General features: G+C 42.0%; 1 protein-coding gene across 1 annotated transcript; it reads right to left on the bottom strand.

Annotated features, from left to right (window-relative positions):
• Positions 1–16,431: 16,431 nt before the first annotated feature.
• Positions 16,432–23,712, bottom strand: cep63 (centrosomal protein 63). Its single transcript, XM_034582888.1, has 14 exons — positions 23,377–23,712; positions 23,083–23,260; positions 22,240–22,335; positions 22,003–22,119; positions 21,784–21,897; positions 21,515–21,685; positions 20,524–20,669; positions 19,960–20,103; positions 19,750–19,852; positions 19,448–19,645; positions 18,337–18,423; positions 17,994–18,187; positions 17,287–17,629; positions 16,432–17,195 (listed from the first exon to the last, which is right to left on the bottom strand). Exons 1-14 carry the CDS (start codon positions 23,415–23,417, stop codon positions 16,977–16,979), a joined length of 2,151 nt encoding a protein of 716 aa, XP_034438779.1. The 5' UTR covers positions 23,418–23,712; the 3' UTR covers positions 16,432–16,976.
• Positions 23,713–23,985: the final 273 nt, after the last annotated feature.

Genomic DNA, 23,985 nt, shown 5'->3' with positions numbered 1-23,985 from the left:
GCAGTGTATGCAAAACAGAGAGCGGAGAGAGTGACTTCAAATATGTTGTTCCAGTCAGTGCAAGCTAAAGCTACCACCTGTTCCCCACAGAGAGGACCCATTCAAGTGTAATCTTCCCTTTCTCCTGGTCCAAAGCCATTATGGTGAAAGCAGGTGGAAGAAGCATGTAATGTCACATCAGCTGCAGGTCATGTACAGTTTATAGCAAATGCTCAGACTGTTTAACCGCACAGCCATTGTTGCTCATGTCAAAAACGTTCCATTTTAATCCACGCCATCATTTGTGGATCCAAAGTTACAGTTGCGACAAGTCTGAACGATGGATGTCAGGTTACACAGATGCGTGTATGTGCTTGCACTTATAACCTTGCCCTCCCCCTCCCCATCTATACAGGTCTGGTGCAGTCCCCATGGAGGCAGATGGCCAGTAAAGGCGTCGCCTCGAGGCCAGATGAAGTCGTCTTTTAGTGGAGTGGAGCGGAGCTCCAAATCTGCTCATCAGCCAGTGGACTGAGATGGATTTCCTCAGTGCTTGAAGCTAGAAATGGCCGAACAGAGAGCAGGTGGTGGACAACAGGCCAAATACCTTACAGCCCTGGAACTGGAAGGCAAGGGTTAAACACTGGGATTTCCATTTTCCAACTGGGAAAAAAACTGAAATAAGGAAAAACAATAAATGTATTTAACTGAGAAAGATAATTCACAGTGAATTTGGCAGATTTGCAGTGTCCCTTTTTTTTTTGATACACATTTTTGGGCATTTATTACTTATAAAACAGCTGAAGTATTTAGCTCATAAATAGTTCTTGTCTTTTCAACATTAAATCAGTTTAAGACTGACAGGAGTTGCTGTTGCATTAGGACAATTCACTTGGCACCAATCATTTCGACCAGTATAGTTTAATTTGTTTTTTACAAATTAAAAGTACAGTATATTCACAGATAAACAGTCATGTGCATATTTGACAAATACTTATTGAAAACATTTACTCAGTTATTTGTGTGTGGGTTATGAATGTGCGATATTATATACATAGAATTTTATGTCAAAATCTACCTGTAAATGTTATATTTTTAGAGGAATTAGCAATTTACCAAATTTTTCAGATGATGTACTCTGTGTTTGCGGTTGTCCATTGAAGCACCCAGTAACAACCCAATTTCCTTACTTGTGCTCAAAATAAATCCAATAATGTTTTACATGGTAATAGTCAACAAAATGTGATTATTTTGCGTTTTCTGTGTAGTCCCATAACACACTGAGAATTGAGACACTATATTTTTCAATACATTTAGTTTTAGTCCATGTATCCAAAGACCTGTTGGTGCAGAGACCTGTTGGTTTTCATGTGGATAACACATGGCACCTTTCACAAAATTAGAGTAATTCAGCATTTTAACTAAAAGCTGAAGAGGGGCCCATTCCCATATATGCGACTGTTCAGTTTATGTCTATATATATTATTTGTTGAATATGCTAGCCGAGGTTATTGTCTGAGAGCAGTGCCTGACACTGTTTCCTATGTCTGCCCCCACCTCTGTCCCAAATGTCTGACTTTGTGTTTCTGGCAATTTGCTCCCATTGTGCGGCACTTCCTGATACGAGGCACTCTGGAAGACTGGGCTCAGTCAACTGCAAAGGAATGTGACATTCCTTTCTAAAATTGCGGATGTTTCTTTGGATTTCTGAGGCCGATTTCTGGCGTATTTCCCTGTGGTGTCTGGAGAAAGTGTTTCCGGATAGACACACAAGTGAACACAAGAGCGTATACTCTAAACTTTGTGCTTGATTGACTGCAACAGACTGCTGGGCGCCAACAAAGTATTTATTTTAACTACACACCAGTACATATTATTGTTCTTTTGTCCTCATTTATCAACATTTAATATCTTAGTGTAGATTAATACATTAATAGAGTAAATAAATAAATCCCCAAAACAGAAGTCAGGCTATATTTAAACAGGACATATTGTTTATAGTCATCATATATAGTTTTACTAGTTAGAAATTGAACATAATATTTATAATTCCATCTTGGACCACCTGGACTTTCCCTTCATTAAATGAATGAAGGTATCTTTATCATTAATGCTTGTAACTGACTATCCATGCTGCGCTCTACAATGGTGGCTGAGGCTAATACTGGTTGTTTCCTTCCGGAGGTGTGATAGGTGTGTCCCCTGCAAACTGAGCCACAAGGGGTGGGGCCAGAAAATCTGCCCCCAGGAGTTGAGACACCGCTCGCTACGTCATCACCAGTCAACTAACACTATTACAGTGACAAACAATATCAACCAATGTTATCATATTAACAACCAACATAAGAGCGACACATCTGACAACTGCAGGACAGATTGATCTATTGAGCGTGTTTACATCGGTTATTTCAATGCAACAATAGTCCTGTCCCTAGAAAATGTGAGCCTCTTTTAAACAGAGATCCTACTATACTGCCATTAAAAAGATCCTTCGTTATAAAGACTTTGTTTGTTTACCCTGAACCAAACAAAACCGGCATAATGCTGACCCAGTTTGGGATTTTAGACATCTCTGCGCTTCAGAATCAGATGGGTGACATGTAACAACAGCGTCAGTGTCCTGTCTCCCCATGCCAGCTCCCCCTTCTACACAGCTGTCGCTCAATTCTCCTGCTGTTGGCATAAAGGCTGAATAATCCTGACCCCCATTCTGGGTCCGTATCAGTGAGGCAGAATAAAGACAACATTCCCGCCTTGAACAGGACAAGAATTTTGGTGCCAGACAGGTGGTGCAAGTCTGCTTTTTGGAGCAGAGCTTTTATGATGCTCAAATAAAACCTACAAAACTCAGCTAAATGATTCAATATGGCAATATTGATTATAGCAACTTTACACAAAAGCTGCTTTCCGACATGCACTGAACTCCGGATTATCTCCTGACATTCTCCAGAGAAACTATTAAAAACTCAGATGTATATCCGAATGAGCGGATGTGAGAAAACAGCAGGAGATTCACCACAAGCGAGTAGGTGTGTTGATGACGTTTCTAACACACGACAATGCATAACTGAAAAAAAAAAACAAGACTACAAATATCTCGGGATGAAAAGGCGGTACCATACACGTAGAAGACACTGCACCTTCCGGAGCTCCACCCCTCACCTGAACACTCTGGAAATTCGATGTTGTTGTGAACGTGTCAGACCAGAGAATCTCCTGCTGCCTTGTTCATGTGTGAAGGGCAAACTACGGAGAAAGTCCCGACCTAAATGTGCGGACATTTTTATGTTTGAAAACAGCTATTTTGTGACCTTTCAGATTTACCTCAGGAGCCTTTCAGGGGTCCCAACCCCCAGATTGCAGAACCATAGCTTTGAAACAGAGATGTGTGCATATCACGATCTTTCATATTTGAAAATAAAATCTCAGCCTCGTTAAAAAGGGAAAAAGCTATATTGAAAAATTACTTTACGGACAGTAAACCACTTTTTTACTAGTCTGACACTTTGATGTCCTATCTGAACTACTAAAAACTATTTGTATTTCTATGCAAGTATTTAAATAAACACCATCAACATCAACTGCAGACTCAGTAAGTCAGTAACGACAGAGGAAATCCACAGTTTTGAACATGAGGTGCTGGTATGAGATGTGCTGTATTTTCCTTCTCTGTGAAAGGCTGAAAAGCTGAATCTACTGCGAGTTCCACCTGTTGTCGAGGGCCTCTGCATGTCGACGTCTGAATAATGAGCAAACCACTTAATATTTATTGACGACACTGTGTCAGCAAAGAACTTTGATAGATGCAGGTCTCTCTGAACAAACAAAGAGAGGCCACAGGCTTGTTGTGATAACCTCTCCCTCTCCAGATGGTAGACTGGAGCTAAAGGGAGAAAGGAGACAGGGGAGTTGAGGGGTCAGACGTGAGGAAATCCCACCCTGGCCTCAGCAGATAGACAGGAAGCACTGCCATTTGCATACAAACTCACTCTCAGTGGAGCAGCATGTGCGAGTCGGGGTGAGCGTGTTAAAAGCGTGGGAGGGAGACCTGCACACCACTGATTGTGCATTGTCAAGTGGCCATTACGTGCCTGACGAAATCCACAGGCCGTGACTGCAGAGACGGAGGAGCAACGATAAAGAGGAACAATTTATGTGAAAGCCAGAAGGGCCTTTATTTCCAGAGAGATTACAGTGATGAGAAGCAGACATTTAATCAGACTGGGAACTTCTTCAGTTAATCTACAATGCTTGAACAGCTCATCCTTCACAACACTCAGAACACAATATAAACAGCATCATCAGATAAATCATAATAATACATATCTTACACTACAGGACTTTAAACACCTCCAACAATCACACATCACAACTCACATTCTGTTTGTGTAAAGAATGAATACCACACATTCTCAGCCCCCATTTGCATATTTCAAAGCTTTGTCACTTCTCAACCAGTCGAACTGACATTGTGTGACTGAGGCCTTTTATCTATATAATCTACCAAGTAATTCAACAAACATCTGCCTGTGGAAAGAATGTCCTGCAAAACTGTCAAATGATTGGCTTCACCCTTGGTATGTGTATTGTTAATTGCCAAGGGAAATGAAATGCCGACTTTAGAGCAATTTGGACATGCGATACGTTCAATATTAATAAAGATGAAATAAACAGTTGACCAGTTCTCTGCAGCAGTCAGTGGGGGCAGTGTATCTTCAGTCTATGGACTGAGTTGAACATGTCTCCTACAGCCTCGGACAAACTATAGCAATGGTCTGCAACTTGGTCCAACTGCGTGTGTCAACCGCCACCACATCATTTTGATATAACTTGATATTCCTACTTCACCATATCGGACTGACACAGGCATTCACGGTTGTTGCGCTCCATCATGGCAACAACATTCATATTTTCACTTCCTGTTTGGCAATTTGTCTTGAAAGTAAAAGCATTTGTATCGAGCTGGATTACAGAACCTTTATTTTGAAAAGTGGTGAATTTGACGATTGTGTTGACTGCTTAACAGACCTCTGAAATAGCCGATGTGTAAAGAAACAACACCAGTTCAGTAAATCATTCAAACTTACATATAAACCACACATCTGAACAGTAATAAAACTACTTCACTCACTTAATTAAAAACACTGACTTTAAAATCTTCATTGCAGATTAACCAGGTAGGATGAACACAAAGTTTTATAACTTCACTCTGCACCATGGACTGTTTATAAAAAGTAGAACTGTTAACACCGGACAAGAGAACAGGCAGGTTTAGAATGGCCACTGCACACTGTTTATACAACCATGTAGATGTACAGATCATTAAAAGTGCCTGACACATATTGCTGAATCAACAGAACAAAGAAAGTACAACTGCGAGAAACAGTTGATTTACGACCGAGTCACCCTGCAGAGTGATCACCACAGGTGACGACAATTTCCCCTCTGATCTCCAACAACACTGACAATTTTATGACTTGAGCAATTAAAGACTTAAACACACAGAAGCACTGAAGTGACTCAGGCATGAAAGGAAGGGAAGCCGTTTAGAGTCAATACTGTTTTTAGTCTGACTGAGAAGGTATTTGAATCAGCTCTGCAGATTCTAGATCTAGGTAGGAACGTGCAACTTTCAAGCTGCTGCGCTGAGGCAAACCCAGTGCTTTGTTGAGGGACACTAACTGTGGAGTTTCATTTGGGGAAAGGGAAGTAAGAGACATTATATAAGAGGATACGTGAGTGATACAGAGTTCGGCAACAGTGAAATGATTGAAGGTTCCTGCATAGTTCAGTGGCAGTTGGAGGTGGTGTGTGTTCTTAGAATGGATGATTGAAAAAAAAAAAATAAAAAAAAAAGATCCTTTTTCTGAGTTAGAATAATCTTGATAACAGAGCTGTTATCTCTCCCCCCTCCTTGTGAAGTGACAACAGCTGCCTGTATGTAATGAAGCGAGAAGTCTTCTTACCTCTCGACAGCCGAGAGTGCACACATTCTTACACCATCCTCCACAGTATCTGATTAGTCGGGAGAATAATATGAAAACAAACATTCTTGTACAAATTCTTCATGCTACATGAGATAACTGAGGTGTGATTAGATAGAGAACTTTCTGTGTGTTGTTTTTGGACACACGAGCAAAAGTGTGTGAAAGCCCATTTTTATCATTCACCACAGACTGTTTGACATGATCCAACAAATTATTTGTATCAAAGCAAAATAGCAGGTCTTGGCACTGGTGCTGCAGGATTGGGACATGAGGCAAACGAAAAATATGTGGACGTTTGTCAGCATATTCCAGATCCAAATCTGAAGTAACTCTGGAAAAAACCAATCATCTAGAAACCACTGGTTCCTCAGCTTTTTACCTCAGCAATGTTAAGAATGTCCCCTCGTCACCCAAAGAGTGAGGCTATTTTTGTTCAAGTAGTTTCATTTTTATACAAGTTAGAGACCTCATGAGAGGCCTCGTTGATACTGTTACATATGCACAAAACAAGGTATGAAAAATACAAAGGCTACATCGCTTCTCACACAAAGGTTTGGATCTGTAATGAACTTGACGGGGGAGAATGTCTGCACTTGTACACAACATCTTGGAGATAGCAAAGTGGAAACGCAGACGTGAGGTGGTAAATTGTACTGAAGTTGTAAATCCAATTTATTATAAACATCAAACCAGCAGTGTTATTTGTGTAATTAATATCAATTGTAAAAGATGTAATGCTGCATTCCAGACAACTCGGATGTTGGAATTTTCCAACCTATAACTATAAAAGTGCTGTAAAATAAAATGTCCTCTGCTTTGTTTATGTATGTAAGGAGGCTGCACTGGTCACAGTTGAATTGTCTCATCACGAGAATAAAATTAAAATCAGATTCTCACGGTCAGCCAGTCGGAACTCAGAAGTCGTAACTCAGAACTATCCAACTTCTGAGTGGTCTGGAATGCGGCATAAATCCACCTAAAGCAAATTATGCTCACTTACCATTAAATAGAGATGCACATAGCAAATTGAGCGAGAGGTGGGGTACACCCTGGACAGGTCACCAGTGTACCACAGGGCCAACATACAAGCAACCATTCACGCTCACATTCACACCTACGCTCAATTTAGAGTCTCACATTAACCTCACCCCAATCTGCATGTTTTTAGCCTGAGTACACCGACACAGAGAGAACATGCAAACCCCACACAGAAAGACCTGGGTCAAACCAGGATTCAAAGTAGGACCCTTCTTGCCACCGTGCTGCCCTAACTGAAAGGTACATAAAAAAAAAAAATCAAACATAATTAACCTCTCTATTTAATTAGCCCGAAACCATTCCGATTTATCTTGTGACCTCTTTAAAAAGAATCAACCCCTTGGATCAGAACCACTAAATCGACAAAAGGCAGCATAAACCAAAAGCTAACTAGTAATCACTGTAAGATCCAAGGTTTAGGGACAACCCAGAGTTAAAAAAATGTTTTATGATAAAACTTGAATCAGGCACTGACTCATATTTCTGCAGTATAGTGGAAAGATGATGACGTTTTGGGGAATAAAAATGAGTATGGGCGTCACTTCCTTGAAAAGACGCCCGTAGCTGTTTAATTCACTCCAAGGGAAAGAATGTAAACCAACTCGTCCTCTGGCTGATTCATCAGCGTATCCCACAATGCCTGTGTGCTGTAGATTCTAATCAGGTTCCCCCTTTTTTTTCCTGGTGTCTTTTCCAGGCATATCAAGTATATCACAACTCTCACAGACTGAATGGCACCCAACACTGAATCTGAAATAATCCTCTCATTTCATGTGACAGTTGTTTGGGTGGAAAAACCTGGCAAGTGCCATTTAAATGTTTGTGTGTCTACCTCAGTTTCTAATGATGTAGTTTCAGCTGCAACAACATGCAAATAAAATAATATATTCTTTCAAATACTTCACCATACGTGTCAAAAGTAAAAGTGGACATAAATGTAGGATGACGTCACAGCTCACACCTCAGTCGTGCGGCACAAAGCGCTGCACTGAGGTCACACTCAGTCAAACCCCTGCATGTCATTGCATAAGAAACAGGGGAGAAGCTGTGGTGAGCCGGGGATGTTGTAGTTGCAGGGGGATCTGCAAACTAATTACACGAGACGACCCAAACCAATGCCCTCATTAGCCTTGAATGGACAAGGAATGCTCTACACAATTTTTACATAACGGGACCCGGCATCAAAGTGTGCACGCACCAAGTGCATCAGAGGATTCCTGCCCTGGCTGGGCTCAATATCAACAGAGACAATGCTCCATTTTTTACCAAAGATTTATGTCATTGAAGACTGAGCTGTGGTATCTGGGCTACATGAAACTGTAGAGGGACTTTACACTTCACCCACCTCAAGTACGAGTACGATTGATTTCGGAGTTCATTTTGTTACAGCCTCTAATAGCTGCATCGGCCACAACAAGTATGTAAAGCCATCAGCATTGAACCTGCAATTAAACAGTCAGCTGGTACCTCAACACGCAGCTCTCCTCCATCTGCATCCCGAATGTCCAACTGTTCTACAAAGTTCCAGTCTCAGCCACCGTTTACAGGCCCTGACCGCCTGCTGCATCCCCAGCTCCTGTCTGTGCACAGCGAGGATCAGCTCCCACCTCCATCTGCCGCCTCACTCCTTCACCCAACAGTGCTCAATACTACAACTCAAAGACCAGTCAGTGAAAACGTCAGCAACTCTGCTCAAGCTTCTTCCTCCACAAGCTGCAGTTCTCACACACAACCACTCTTCTAAAGCCTTGAGCAGGCAGCATCAGCTTCTACCTGTAATTACAGCCTGTAAGCTGACATTCATCTTTAAAACACAGTACGAATTTGAAATAACTTATTATTTATTTGTCCTTCTTTAACAGCATGGTCATGTTTTCTGTGTGCAATCATGCTTTTCTCAGAACTTGAGAGCAAGCCTCCAGCCTCAGTTTAAAATGCAGCGGTCATCATTCAGCTGCAGCACTCAAAGCACCTAAAGCCTTCATCAAGCAGCATCTTAATCACCTCAATGCATTTCAAGCCTTTTTGATTATGAAGAAAGATCTCGGAGGCCAACACACCTGGCAGCAGAGGGCACTGAACACAAACAACTCTACAGAGCGATCCAGAGTCTTTTGTACGTTTGACTCAAATACGAACGACACGAGGACTTGGTCCACCAGAGTTTAAAGTATGACTTACAGTAGTGCAGGGAGCAGCAGAATCAGGAGAAACAAAAGCTGAAACTCAGGTAGAGAACAGAACAGGAGACATCGAGGGAGTACACCTTGTTCACGGCAGCCATTTTGACATGAAATAGGTAAACACAGGTGTTACAAATCACACGGATTAAGGCTCTATCTGAATAGAGCACAACATAAAATAATGTGTTTTACTAATATCTGTTTTACACATAAGTTCCACATGTTGTACCTTTCTGTAACTCTTAAGATGAATTCGAACACATCCGAAGAAAGAAGGGAGATAGCATTCCGAAAACACATGACACAGCTTTTAGTGTTGTTTTTGCCTAAATTTGATCATCTGGGACGGTCACTTTGTATCTGGGACACTTGTATTAGGCTTTCAAAAAACCCTTAATCACCTTGCCTCATGCAGGCCAAGCTCAATATTACCAATTTGACTAATTTGAAACATTCAATTAAAAGTGTATCACATTAAAAAACAAAACAATCAACAGCAAGCAACAATAACAGATTATTCATTCTGTAATCCACCATTTGGGGCGACTCAGGGAACAAACAGTCCTTGAGGGGGGAGGACATCATCATCATGGATCAGCCCATTGTCTTCTCCACATGTTTAGTTAAACCAAAGGCTGCAGACCACAGGACAGACTCTTCTGTGCTTTTTGGATCATCTCTGTCCGAGAGAGCAAACTGATTTATGTGCTGGTTATCAGTTTAAACAGACAGGGACAGACTGTATTTACCATCAATTTACCATCAATGCTACATCTCTTTAGCTGTTGTTTGTTTTACTTCAGTCCCTAAATGCACATCTCCCCCATTTAAAGAACTTAAATGACTGTCCCAGATTACCCAAAGCATGTTGTCCCACATTATCAATCAGATTTGATAAAGTGGGACAACTAAGAAAATGTTTGATAAAAAAAAAACTTAAATCCAACTCAATGCATATTTTGTTGCTTGAATACATCCCAAAAATAATTTCATAACAATTAGCAATGTTCTTTTTTATGACAGATTTATATCCTTAAGATTAATTTGGTTAGAATCCTTTGTCACTGACCTTGTCCTGCAATTCCAAGGGGGAGCTTCTGATTTACACCGGCCCCCCCCCCCCCCAATAAACAGACTGAAGCTGAGGTGTCCCACCTTACCCAATGTCCCAGATTATCTGAATTCACCCTACACAACTGAGCGGGTATACACAGGTGAACCGCACTAGGACAGTTACAGATAATCACAAGGGCAAGAAACAGGACAAAGACAGGAGCAAGAGATGCACAAGGATAGACGTTTCAAAACAAAACAGAAACTCAGGAAAACACAAAGACGAATCTAAACAAACCAAAAAGTGACACATAAAAATCCCCAGTTCAAAAAGTACAAACCAGTCTCTCAAAACTTCAACAAAGGAGTCAGAATCATGACATCCTTTTAGACCACTGTGTATATATAGATCATGTGACAACAACTACATCATCATCATGACAGGGAAGCAAACTCCATACATGAAGGACGTCTATAGCTGTTGAACTCCTGAGTTGAGTATGAACTGCAGAGGATGTCCACACAATTGGGTCTGGACTTTCTCCTGAGTTTGTCTTTCACAAAGCATCAAGACATTCTCCGCTCAGACGTGTTTTTGCAACAACACAGAAATCTCCTGTGTTCAGGTGAGGGGCGGAGCAGCAGGCAGGAGGCGGACGTCACCGATTCATTCTGCAGAGAAGATCAAGTGTTGGTTAACATTTGTTCTTTTAGATTTTGGGGATTTTTGCATCTGTCGCATGTTAGAAGTGTCATCAACACACCCACTCACTCGCGGGGAGTCCTGCGGCGGATCTCCTTCTGTGTTCTCACATCAACTCATTTGGATCTTCTCTGGAGTTTTGACTCGGGGGCTGGCCTGAAGAAACTCCGGAGAAAGTCCGGAGCCTCACATACGACCCCTCTTGAGAATGTTTGTAGATTATCCAGAGATCAGTGCATATCTGAAAGCAGCTTATTATATGTGTCTGAAAGCTTCTGGAACAACTGAAAGGGAAAACTGGCCTCGGGACTTGAGACTAATTGTGTCGAAGTCGGAGTAAAAGATCTCCACTTTTCTTCCACCACTAGTTCCATGCTCCAGTACACAAACAGACACACTGTAAGTGGGACACTGGCGTGCATGTAAACAGCTCATTGTGCTTTAGAGGAATGAGTCTCTTCCTCTTGGCCTCTCTGGCACTGTTCCCTTGGCACAGGGCGCCGAGCGGGACGGTAAGATTGCGCCCCTCTGCCTCTGCAGCATTCCAAGTGTCCTGCAGCGAATGTCCGGAGTCCGACTTCACGGGCCGCATCCTGCACCCACTCCCCTCAACCCCACCCGCCTGCAGAACAATGAAACATTCCCATCGAATAATAAGGGACAGGGACGACGCTGGAAGTGGGACACGGACACATGCGAAGCACGTCAGGCATGTTCTCTGAGGCCCCACGGTGGAATGTGCAAGCAAGAATGTACGCAGGCTGCAACACCTCTGGGAAAAGTTGTCTTATCTCCGTAGGGAAATTCAGCAAATCTTAAAGTCATGTTCATCGTGTTTGTCGAGGTGCAACAGCCTGTGACGGGAGAAGTTCATCTCTGAGGAGCAACAGGAATCTGGAGACACATCTCTCATTCCTTGGAGCACTACGACAACATATTTCACACACACAAAAACAAATTGTGGGTCTTGAACCACTTTTGTAACACTGGTAAATCATTTTAATCAGTTATCACAGACACTCCGCCCCCATCCCCCAAGTTGACCCGCTTGCTTGAAGAAATACCTCCCAACCTGCACTTCTTTTGAACAGTTCAGAGATAAGTTTCTACACAAACACTCCATCTTCGTTCTTTATTCCCGTGACGAGTTATGATCTGACAGATAAGTGGGAACAAATACCTCAGGCATCCCTCCCCCCTCCAGATGACCTGATAATCTGAACCAACTTTCCCACTGACATGTCTGAGAGTTCGCCAGATGCACTCACATATTTGTTCAGTTGGGGTCAGAGCTTGATGAATATTTGGCTTCATGGACGCATTACAATGTCTGCGTTGTGACATAAGGTGTTCACTATGCATTCCTGTGTTGATGACAGGAGCAGGGAAACCATCTCTCAGACCCAGTGCTGAATTACTGACTAACAGAGACGCATCTGATTTGACAGATTAAATGTTACAGTTGACCTTAGTGTGACAGCATGGAGCGCATCAAATAGCTCCCCCTGCTGCTACTATGTGGTAAAAACAAGAGAAGCAATGAAAGACTCAAGTGTCTCAACACATCGGAACTAAAACACACAAAACTATTTGTCAACATGATGTTGGCCGATAAAAGTGTTTATGCTTGGATGATAATGTTATTTAAGGGAAATGCAACACAAAACAAGCACCTAGCAACTTTTTATATGTACTCTTTCATTCCACTGAAGAACTAGAATGGCACTCAGTTGACGACATACCTCCACCAAAGCCCAACAGTCCCCTTGAATCCAATCAAGCTGCACCAAACTTCTCAAACTCATGGATATCAGTTTCCTAAACCTGACAGATTTTTGGGGATTATCTAGATCAACGAAATATTCTCTAAGAAATCAGTGAAAATAAAAAAAATGGGGAAAAATGACCCGTCTTCTATTGTTAAAGAAAGTGAAATAAATCTCCTTGATCTGCCCCCTGATCCCGACCACACCAACATTTTTATGGATTCATTTTTCGCTGAAATCTATTTGGTTATTTTTGTGTTATTATGTTTAAAGCAAACAAACAAACAAACAAACAACAGGGGTGAAAACTGGACTGAGGACGTGCTTGGGGTCATTTTTGGTTCTTCGCTCCTTCACTGACCTAAAAGCTTCTGTTTCATTGAACTAATTAACTAATGTAACATTGAATTAAAACAAACTTATTGACTCACTTACTTTTGGAGTTTCTTTCCACAGCTCTCTTGGTAAGTTCACCAATCTAAACCTACATTAATACATTTCCCTTGCCAGTTTGGAAATGACCTGTGAATTCAGCACTGACACATGTTATCACCTTCAAAAGTTGATTTTTAATTGTTTAGCAAACACCTGCATATTTACACACCCAACAGTCAAAGAGCTAAATCAACAAAGTCAAACTGTCGTTTTAGTTCCATTTATGTTCTCCGCCTGCAGCCTCCGGTTCTGCTGAATGCTCCTCTGTGTCCATCAGCAAGCTGCTGTGTTTGTCTCTGTGCTGTTTGGTGCTGGGCATGTAGAGTGCAGTGGGTGTTGTTCTGAACACAGTGTACTGATGGATCAGAAAGATGCAGGCGCTAAAACCAAAACAATGAGCTGAAAGAACATATCATGCTTTGCAGAGGTTGAGGGAAATGACTTGTTAAGTGGAATTAGTGTTACAGATGATACCTTTCATATTACACACAGGGATTCAAACTTTGTTTACCGTTATAATGTCGAATATAACCACCTTACATAAACCTGAATGAGAAAATTAAACCTGTGGAGGAAGGCCATGAGATGTAGATAGTCTTTGTCAAACTGTTATTTTCACGTTAAATCTGTAAGAATTGTAAAGACTTTTAAAGATTGTATATTTTAACATGTTCTTGTGTTTCTTAAAATACGTTCTCTTCTTATTTTTGAAATAAATTTTATGTCTTTATTTTCATCAATAATTTACGCAAAACACTTTGAGATGCATTTCTCGTATGAAAGTTGCCATACATTTGTATTTGTCCCTTGTGTGGACAAGTTTATAATTATGGCCCTAAAAGCACCAAACTTTGAGTTAACCTTTGACTGATGATGTCATCATGGTTTCTCAGCGTGAGCTTAGAGAAACAACTGGACACTGACATGACTCCAAAAGAATGATGATACTGCTCTGTGAATGGTTCTTAGCAGATAGTCTGTCTGCATTACAAACTGCTGGTGTAGCGTTAGAAAGACATTAACATGGACGGTCTAATGAAAGACACTGATGAGTTGCATTATGGGAAATATAGGATGCAGTGATTTGGGGGCCTTAACCAATACTAGAGACTAAATCAGAATATCTTGGCCTTTGCTGCATCAATATTGACCCTTTTTAAGAATATTTCTCTCGAAGGTCAGTAAATATTATGGAACTTTGCCAGTAAAATGATGAAATGCTCCTTTAAAAAGTCAAAGCCAAAAAACGCATTAGCACGTAATGTCATGCGGGTTAAGAGCCTAATGCTGGCAATTAAATTCATTACACTAATCAATACAGCAATTACTCAATCATCCGTTAGCCTCAAGCCAATTTTCCCTGTGAAGCAATATGTAAATAAGGGAGTCCGAACTCTCCCAGGGTTTGAATCCGCCTCACTCCTCCCTTTTACAAGGCCCCTTCAAGGAATCTCCACATAAAAAAAAAAACGTTTTCACCTCCAGAGCCAGAGGAATGCCTGCTTCGCCAAATTCCTCCGCACTGTTTGTTGGGGCTTACAGTGCACGTAGCGCAGGCTACCAAATACCTGAGTGAGAAGTCACTGGACATGGAGACAGCAGAACGTTATTTCTGCTCTGTTATTGTAATATTATAAGGGCAAAAATGAAAAACACCATTTTTTTAGAACTGTTTTTCCACTTTATTTCCATTCTATCAGTGTGTCCTTCATTAGAAAAGCAATAAAATATAATGATTCCCCCCCCGAGGCCTTTCAGTGTCTCTGAGGTTCAGCGCCCCACATGGTTGATATTAACATTCCATACAGTGTCTAGTGATGAGGACAAAGCAGGCCGCAGGGGAAGGTTCATGACAGCATTGGCATGGTGCACACATTCCTGCATTAGACTAGCTGCAGGGCCTCTGGCTGCTGGTGCGGGTGGAGGGGGGGTGGGGGGGTTGGGAGACGAGTAAACAAGAAAATAAGGAGAGCTACAGTATGAGCTGCCTGCTCGCCCTCCCTGCTGTCTGGACACCCATGTGCATATGTGGTATTTTCCCAGTTATGACAGACGTGCAGGGAGGACAGACACTCCTCTGCCTCACAGCTACATTCTTGCAAAACATATACCAACGCTGCATTTTGGGCAAAGTGAAAAATTGGAATACGCAGCCTCCTACGGGGAGAAAGTGCAAAGGAACGCAGCTTAATGTCAGAAGTCCGACAAGTGGCTCAGATGGAATTCAGCAACCAAATGTCAGATATGTGAAGTCTCACAAATATGACAGAAGACGTCAGGAATGATCAGCAACTTCTTCAGGCCAGTCTAATCTATTAAAAACAGTCCAGAAAAATGTGAAGCATGCGTTAACCCCCGAGACAGATATCAGGCATATTCTCATTTTTTTCCCCCTAACCGCAAAATTCAATCATCAGTGCTCATACAAGCTGGAATGAAATGTAACATAACATGAAACATCTTGAGAACAGCCTCATCTGGCATCGTAAGTGTCTTTACAGATAAATTAGATAAATCACTGCAGATGTGTTTACTGAATCAACTGGCAAACAATTTGGATCAATTCATAGTAGCAGTCGGTACACGTTAGCCCTGACCCTGATCAGGCCCTGACATCTTCATCAGTTTGCAGATGAGCTCCTGTTGTCGGCCATCAGGACCCACAGTTTGTGTCCGTGACCACAAAAGCGGGAAAAGAGACTCCAAATCTCTTTTTCCTTTCTTCTTTCACTTTTCAACATTTTCTTGTCCTTTTACACAGGATTACAAACTGACCAGAACTAAGCTATTTGACACATTGAGTAGAAGAGTATTTTGATGAGAGTTAATATTTAATTGTTACTCATAAACAAATGCTCATATTTACATGGTCCATGTTTCCTCTTCCTGTCAAGACTGTTTCAACAGATTGTATAAAGTGGTGTGATTGGTCATAGGATAAATAAATTACCATTAGAAGATCTGAGCTGATCAGCAACACAATACAAACACATTGCAATAAATCTGTCATTTGGAATGCTGGCCTCGTTCAGACCTGGTATTTAGAGATCCTGAGAGATCTGATCACAAGGGGACAACGTTAAATTTGTGTGTTCACACCTGGTATTACGTCCTGAGTGCATCTCCTGTGACCACTTGTGATCAAATCTCACTTCCTCGCTCTATATGCATATAATCATGTATGTCATTTTTGTTCTTGAAAACAAAATGTGTTGTTTTTACCTAATCTGAGTTTACAGATGTGTCTAATGGCAATGTGTGTGTGTGTGTGTGTGTGTGTGTGTGTGTGTGTGTGTGTGTGTGTGTGTGTGTGTGTTGGCACAAGCGAGAGAGAGCGATAAAGAGAGAGTGAATGGAGTCAGGAGGAGCTGAATGAATGAATCTCGTGCGGTTATGAAGAAAAATGTTACCAATTAAGGTAAAGTATCAGTCATTATGTGTTGGTCAGTGCTAATGGACAGTGAGAAGAGTCAAAATAAGGTTAAACAGTAGTGGGTCTGGGGACGTCAGCTGAGTTGTTGGTCCATCACATGTGGCCCAGGACGCCTTGATGTTCTCAAAGCGTCCCAGAGCACCTCCTAATGGATCTCAGGACTCTGAGTATGGTGTGTTTAGATCTCAACTTAGGTCTGACCATGATCGGATGACTCAGGACGGATGTTAATACCAGGTCTGAACAGGGTCTATGTGAACCAGGTCTCAGCAGCATCTTGAAAAAACACTAGAGTGAAGTCACCGCTCCAAGCTGCCATGCTGAATTTATATGTACAAATACATGTAAAAAAAAATACAGATCTGTGCGACATATATAAAAACGCCCAACAATAGTGATTCACGACTGTTCATCCCTCACTGACAATTCTGTACAGATGTGTGGGGGGGATTCAGGCTCTGAGCCAGTGGGCAGGTACTTGGAGGCTGTTCTAATGTTGTTCTCTCTCATCCCCTGGATGTGAGTGTCCAGTCTCTGGAACAGCTCGTTGGTCAGTAACATTTCCTCTTCCAGGAAATGAGTGACCATGCTGTCTGCAGGTGAAGCTGATGAAGGCTCCTGGGAAGCAGCAAAAACACAGAACTATAGAATCGTTTGCTAAGAAGCACAGTAAATGTAGATTGAGAGATTGACTTGTAATGAGTCTCACCAGTGGAGAGGTAGCAGGAGGGACTTTCTTCCTGGACACCAGGTTCGGCGAGTCTTCGGAGCTGGAGCTCTGTCGCTCAGCAGATTCATTTGAACTTAACATTGGCACCGAGTTTGTCCTGATCAATCTTTTGCTGCTGGAGGAGGAAGAGGAAGAAGCTGATGACTGAGGCCCATCGTCTTGGGCCTGGCTGCAGGGCTGGTCTGTGTGTGACTTCGAAAGCGTGTGCAGCTCTTCAAAGAGCCTCTGGATCTCTCCTTCATGGCGAGTGGTGTTCTCCTGCGGCTTAGCTGCTGCGGCCTGCGTCTCCTCCTGGTGATTGTGATGTCTGGTATCTCCAGTCCTACAGATAACACAAGCAGGTACATCAGTTTGTTGATCTGTGGTGCTTGTGTGTCTGTGTATGTAGCCTTTTGGGAATGGATACAATAAACATTCACTCCTGGGTCAAATGGCTCTGCAATAGACGTGGGTTTTAATCGGCTGGGGCTCCGATAGGCAGATTGACACCAAGACAGAAGTTCCTTAAGACAGAGCAGCGAGAGAGTCTGCAGCTGTCAATTCATTTGTGATGTTGAACATGATGCACCAGGGGAAAAAACAGAGAGGCAAGATTCTGTACCGGCAATGCCTTTTTTTAGCGGGTTTACCTGCGTTTAAAAAAACAACCCGCTAATATTGGTGTAGAAGAGGTATCAGACACCTACTTGTCCTGAGCGGGCCGTGTTCGGTCGGTTACAACATGGCTGAGCAGGGGACTTTCAGAATTGCCCTGGATGGACACCCCGACTTGGGCTCGCATCTCACTGAGTGCCTGCCTGAGCTTTTGATTCTCTTGCTCCAGGCTGCTCAGCGAGGACATGTAACTCTCCTTCAGTGATGCAAGCACGGAGTCCCCCCTCTGAGGAGAGAGAGAGAGAGATAGAGAGAGGTGATTCAGATTTTTTTAGACACAAGCACTGAAGCCACATTAAGAGAACAATTCTGTCTGCTGCTGTCTGTAAAAACCATGCAATGACTATGTTCACAACTATTTCAAAGCAGACAAACCTTTGGTGACTGAGAATCCAGTCTGTGCAGCAGATCCGTCAGATGATGGTTCTCAGTTTGCACAGTCTCCAGCTGTGTCTGAGTCATCTGGGAAAATCAGAAACAAGAAATACATGATACATGTTTAAGTGACACCATGAGCAGATGATACAGATTTCCTCAACACATCAAAGATGAAAAAATACAATGCTATTCTCAGGAATTAGATCTTTAACAATTACATTGTAGCCGCTGCCGGCTGCCAAAAATGTTTGTAAGTACAATTCAGCGACACAACCACATTAACATAGGGTCCTGGTTAAAAAGTACTGGACTTCTCTTTTAAAGCCTCCAGGTCACATACACAAACGGTAGAATTTATCTTGTGTCATCCACCATCTCAACATTTTGAATGAATTAATTTGCATATCAATTGTTTCTAATCTAACCATGTAAAGCAATTAAAAATTTTGTGGAAAACTGAAGAAGACACTATTTTTTAAGTCAAATAAATGTAAAGTATTTGTATACATCTTAAATACAGGGTCCATGTTTTGGATAATGTTAAAAGTACATTATTTGCCTTCAGAAGCAGATACAAGTAAAAATCATGTTTACTCCTACTCTCAAACTTAGAAATGAAAACTATTTATCAAACATCTTTTAAGTGAAAAAATGCTGTCACAGAGTTGCTGAGGTCAGTGAATGTACAATACGTAGGGTCAGTGTATGTCTGTGGTTTGCTGAGAACATGTGATACTGAGGATACTCTTCTTTTATTCATATCATTACTTTTCAACTCACGTCTCACTTCCCTCTCGTCGCACCAAGTGGCAAATATTGCATGAGCATTGTGGCTCTTTCTCATTAATAACATAACAATGGAATTTATTATACAAAATAAATCTGTACGTTCAAAAAGGGCTAATTTTCCATTCCTGTTTGTGATAGAGCCTGATTCTATAATGTATCATTAAACCATTACAAATATCTCTATATAATAATCTGTTTAAAATAATAATTTGACAGTTTGACTGTCTCCTACACCTTATGTAGGTGTTCCATCATTTTAAATAATGTCCATTAAACCAGATATGAACATTTCACAGGGCTACACATGTTACTAACTCACTTTGAGCTCAGCTGCCTTCTGCTGTGCTCGCGTCACCTCGCCACAGAGCTGCTGCTTGATGTTGGCCGCGGAGCCGCTCAGTGAGGCGATGGTGAGGTTGCGCTGGTGCAGCTCGCCGGTCAGCTTTGACACCTCCTTCCTCATCCCGTCCACCTCACCACTGTGAGTCTGCTTGGTCGTGTGAAGCTCTTCTCTCAGCTGCAGAATTGATCCACAGAGGTGATAAGTAAGGAATGATGCTGATGGGTAAAGGTAAGATGCAGAAAACACAGTGTGTGAGTGAGTGAGGGAAGGTTTCTCACCTTTTTCAGCTCAGTAACAGAAGAGTCACGTTCTGCTTTTATGCTTCTCAGGTCTTGTTCTGTCTTCGAGTGGTCAGCACTCAGTCGGTTCACTTTATCCAGTCTGAGGAAGACATGAAGGGGAAAACACAGAATGTTAATATAATATAATTTTCTATGTCAATAACAATACTACTAATAATATGGATGTATAAAGACTCCAGTGTTCACCTCTCTTTGAGACAGGCCAGTTCAGCCTTGAGATGAACCTCACAGGCCTGAGCACAGTGAAGTTTGGTTGCAGTCCTCTCCAGATCCCGTCTTAGGGTCTCCACACTGGCACAGCCCTGAGCTGTTAAGCAGTCCTCCAGAGCGCTGTTCACACAAGAACACACCAGCTAAATTAACAGCTAGCACCCTCCATCATTTATTCTACAGCTAGACAACCCCCCCCATGTTGCTTGGTCCTTCAGCCTCCTCTAACCTCTGGCTCCTTTTGCCTCCACCACCACTAACCAAGACGACTAACTACGGAGAGAAAAGTGCATAAGTTCTGTTCCATCCCTCCAGATTCATGATTGTCCAGTTCAGTTCAGTCCAAGAACATCCAGGAAACACTCACAACTTCATTCCACCTGTTTGTAACTTTCTCTCTGACTACTCTAAAACGACTGCAGCTACTCCACAGTGCATCATCCACACAGCAACAGTACAGTACGCCCTCTTGTGTAATTTCTGCCGTACTGCATCGTGACAGAGTGAACACACATTATCGACAGACGGAGATTCACCCACCGAATGACTTGATCTTTAGCTTGCAGCAGCTGGTTGAGTCTGGCAGCTTCATTACGAAGCCTTTGCTGTTCAAAACGGGCTCTTTGCACAGATGTATCCTGGGAGTCCAGTGTGGCATGAAGCGGCTCCCGTTCCCCTGAAAACACCTGCAGAACATCGGAGAACCATTAGCTGATCAAATGATATTACTGCACTATGGCTGTCTAAAGGATGATGAAATGACAGACTTATGAAAAGCAAATTTTCTTTCTGTTGATTGTTCAATCATCAATAGACTAGAGCTGCAATTGTTAGCTAATTATATGACTAACATTTAATGTGCAACTATTATGATAATTTACATGTCCATGCATAAAAGACATATTATCTCTGGCTCCAACTTTTCAAATGTGAAGATTTGCTGCTTTTCTTTTTCTCATGGGAAAGTAAAATTAATATTTGTGAATATTTGCCGGCCGGTTAGAAAAATAAGTATTTTGAAGTTGTAACTTAGGAAACTAAGATTGTAAAAGAAATGAGTTTTCCCACATTTTATATAAATATACTATGATATAATACACAGCTACATTTTATGACTCAAATAATGAATTGTTGTTAATAATAATTAGTTACAGCCAGTTAATAATCAATAACGTTTTTCGGCTCAAACTGTGATAAAGGTTAGGAGCCTTCAGCTGTAGTCTGATCTGTGCAATATTCACATGAACAACTGACAGGGTTACTTACAACATTAATTCTGTTTATGTCATGTTTTGAAGCAGCATCCTGAAATGTTCTTTTCGGACTTGGACCAACATAAACTGATGCATCGAATGTTCTACAAAGTGAAAAGTTCACAGAAAACACTGACCATGTTTACCAGGGAATTGCTTTGAATAGGTTCCTGAATGCCTTGGTTATTTCTTTTTTTTCTTTATATGACATGGAAAGAGCCACATCATCACCCCCCTGACCTGCTGCTGCTTGTACATGTTCCTATCATTGTGCTGACCTGCTGCTCTCTCTGGTTCTGTCCCAGCCACAGCTCGAGTGGCCGGAGTCGCTCCAGTTCGAGCTCCTGCGAGTGCAGGCTGCTCTGAGTCTTCTCCAGCCGAGTACGCAGATTCTTCACCTCCACACACTCCCTGTGCTCTTCCTCCGTCTGCCATGATGCCCACTGAGTCTGGAAATGAATGTGGTAAATTAACCTGATTACATTTTGCCTCGGCATCAAATAGTCTGACTCGACATCTCATGTTAAAGTTTATGTTCTGCTTTTACATTCGCACGCGTGAGCTCATCAGTCAGGCTCCGGTTCTGGGCCTCCAGTGCTGTCAGCTGTCTCTGGGACTGGACGTGTTGCTGCTCCCACTCTGCAGCGCGCTGACGATATTCCTGCAGGGAGAGGCAGGGATAATTAAGCACAACCAGTAGATGGCAGTAAAAGGCAATTTGTAGATGAGATCATGTCAAGAAAAGCTGTAAAGGGAACAGTTGTACCTCAATCTTTTCATGCAGTTGGGTCACCTCTGAAAGGTTCTTCTCTTTCACTCCTCCACTGGTTTCCTTTACATGTTTGCGCTGGAGCTTGTGGTAACTTCTCTTTAATTTATCCAACTGCAGGTAAAGAAAGTTCATAATGCAAAATAAGGAGGAAGAATTACAACCAGACTATTTGACATCGTGACAGCTTTGATTGATTGTTCATTGTGTAACTGATAAATTAAGTTGTCTCACCTCTTCACGAACTTTCTGTAGTTGTTGTTCGTACTTGGCATCTAACTCTGGTCGATCAGTCTGGACATCTTCTAGCTGCTTGTGGAGCAATCCGATCTGTGATCAGAGTGCAGATGGTGATGATACCATAGAAAGATGGATAAAACATTAACAAACCCAGAGGAAAATTATGCTGCTCACAATTGTCTTTCTTGGTGTCACGAGAAATAAATCTTCTCATTTGAAGATTACCGAATTGTGATCTGTTTCTCCTGAACCCCCTTTAAGAGAAATACGCAGTACAAGTTTAGATAAATGATCCTGACCAGGAGTTCTTCTACTGTGCCCACTGGATTCTCAAGAGTTTTCTTTAGACTTGAATTTGGTCACTGAGACAAATTTCAAGTTTTTCTCATTTTAATGGTATTCCAAGAATCTTTTTATCTAAGACAAATAGAGATGACTGGAGGAAGAAAGAAATAGGTGCATTTCAAGATCTTAAATAAGAGGAAGACTAGTTCTCAGGAGCTAAATTTAAGAAGAATGAGAAAATACTCTCAATCTCATATTGATCATAAATTGAGCTTTTGTGTGGAGGAGAAAAGGCAAAACAAAAAAAGATATCTTATTTAGAAATTTCTCTTTCCTATAATAACTTTATTTAGGAACATACATGTCACGTAACAGTTCAAGTGACTCCTTATACTTATTTGCACAACTAATGAAACTGTTAACCCCCCCCCCAGTTCAGAATAAGAGTGCATTAGTGATCTACACTCATCAGCATCGGTGTGAAAATCCACATTAACTGACCAAACTGAGTAGCATCAGTTAAGTGACTGTAGTAAGGATCTTCTACTTCACCTCCAGGTCCCTCCGTTTTATAAGGTTCCTGGAAGTCAGCAGCTCGTCCTCTCCCCCCTTCAGCCGGAGCCTCATGGCCTGGATCTCAGCCTCCCAACCCTTCTTCTGCTGGTTGATCATGATGTCGATCTGTCGCATCAGCTCCTGCAGCTCTGGCTCACACGACGACAGGACAGAGCTGCGATACAAAAACAAAACATCAGAACTAAGTTGTGTTTGTTGGATCAATTGGAAAGTTAAGAGAGTTGGAGAGTTAAGTCAAGTTAATGAGGCTCTAACTACAGTTCGCGTTACCTTAGATTTGGATTCTGCAGGGATCCCAAATGAGCCTCCATCTTGTTACTAACTCCCTCACAGTGGTGTACTGACTCTGTGGACACTGAAGCTAGCTAACAGCTAAACCGACTAACCTAGCAACCTGTGAGGCAGCATCGACGCTGCTAACTGTCCACAGACACACTGCTCTGTTCAGTCAAGTGTAGCAGACACGTGAATTAAGTGTCATTAACATAGTTAGCCAATGCTAAAAGCTAAAGCGAACCAGTTTGAGTATGCACGCTACTTTTGTTTACATCGTCAACTGACCGACTTGAATGGATTTCCTGACGTAAGGCGGTAACTCCACCCCCAGTATGTGACGTCAGCACGCCGTACGTCACTCCGGGGCGCTGCAGATGTTCTCTGTGCTGAAGTTCCAGATGTTCTCTCTGTAAAATGACGTGTTAACATCTAGTATTCAAGTCAAAGTGCAACATTAACCCCTGGCTACGTCCTAAAGTCACACAATGCGTCAGTGGTAACGTATGTGTTTATGAAGCTTGTCTCCATAACAGTCGATTCCCTCGCGTTCCTTATGAATCCGAACGGTGCTATTAGCGCAGTTTCTATAACATCCAAACAGAA

The sequence above is a fragment of the Hippoglossus hippoglossus genome, chromosome 4, assembly GCF_009819705.1.
Source record: "Hippoglossus hippoglossus isolate fHipHip1 chromosome 4, fHipHip1.pri, whole genome shotgun sequence".
In the NCBI taxonomy this organism is placed as follows: domain Eukaryota; kingdom Metazoa; phylum Chordata; class Actinopteri; order Pleuronectiformes; family Pleuronectidae; genus Hippoglossus; species Hippoglossus hippoglossus.
This window is presented reverse-complemented; position numbering and strand designations above follow the sequence as displayed.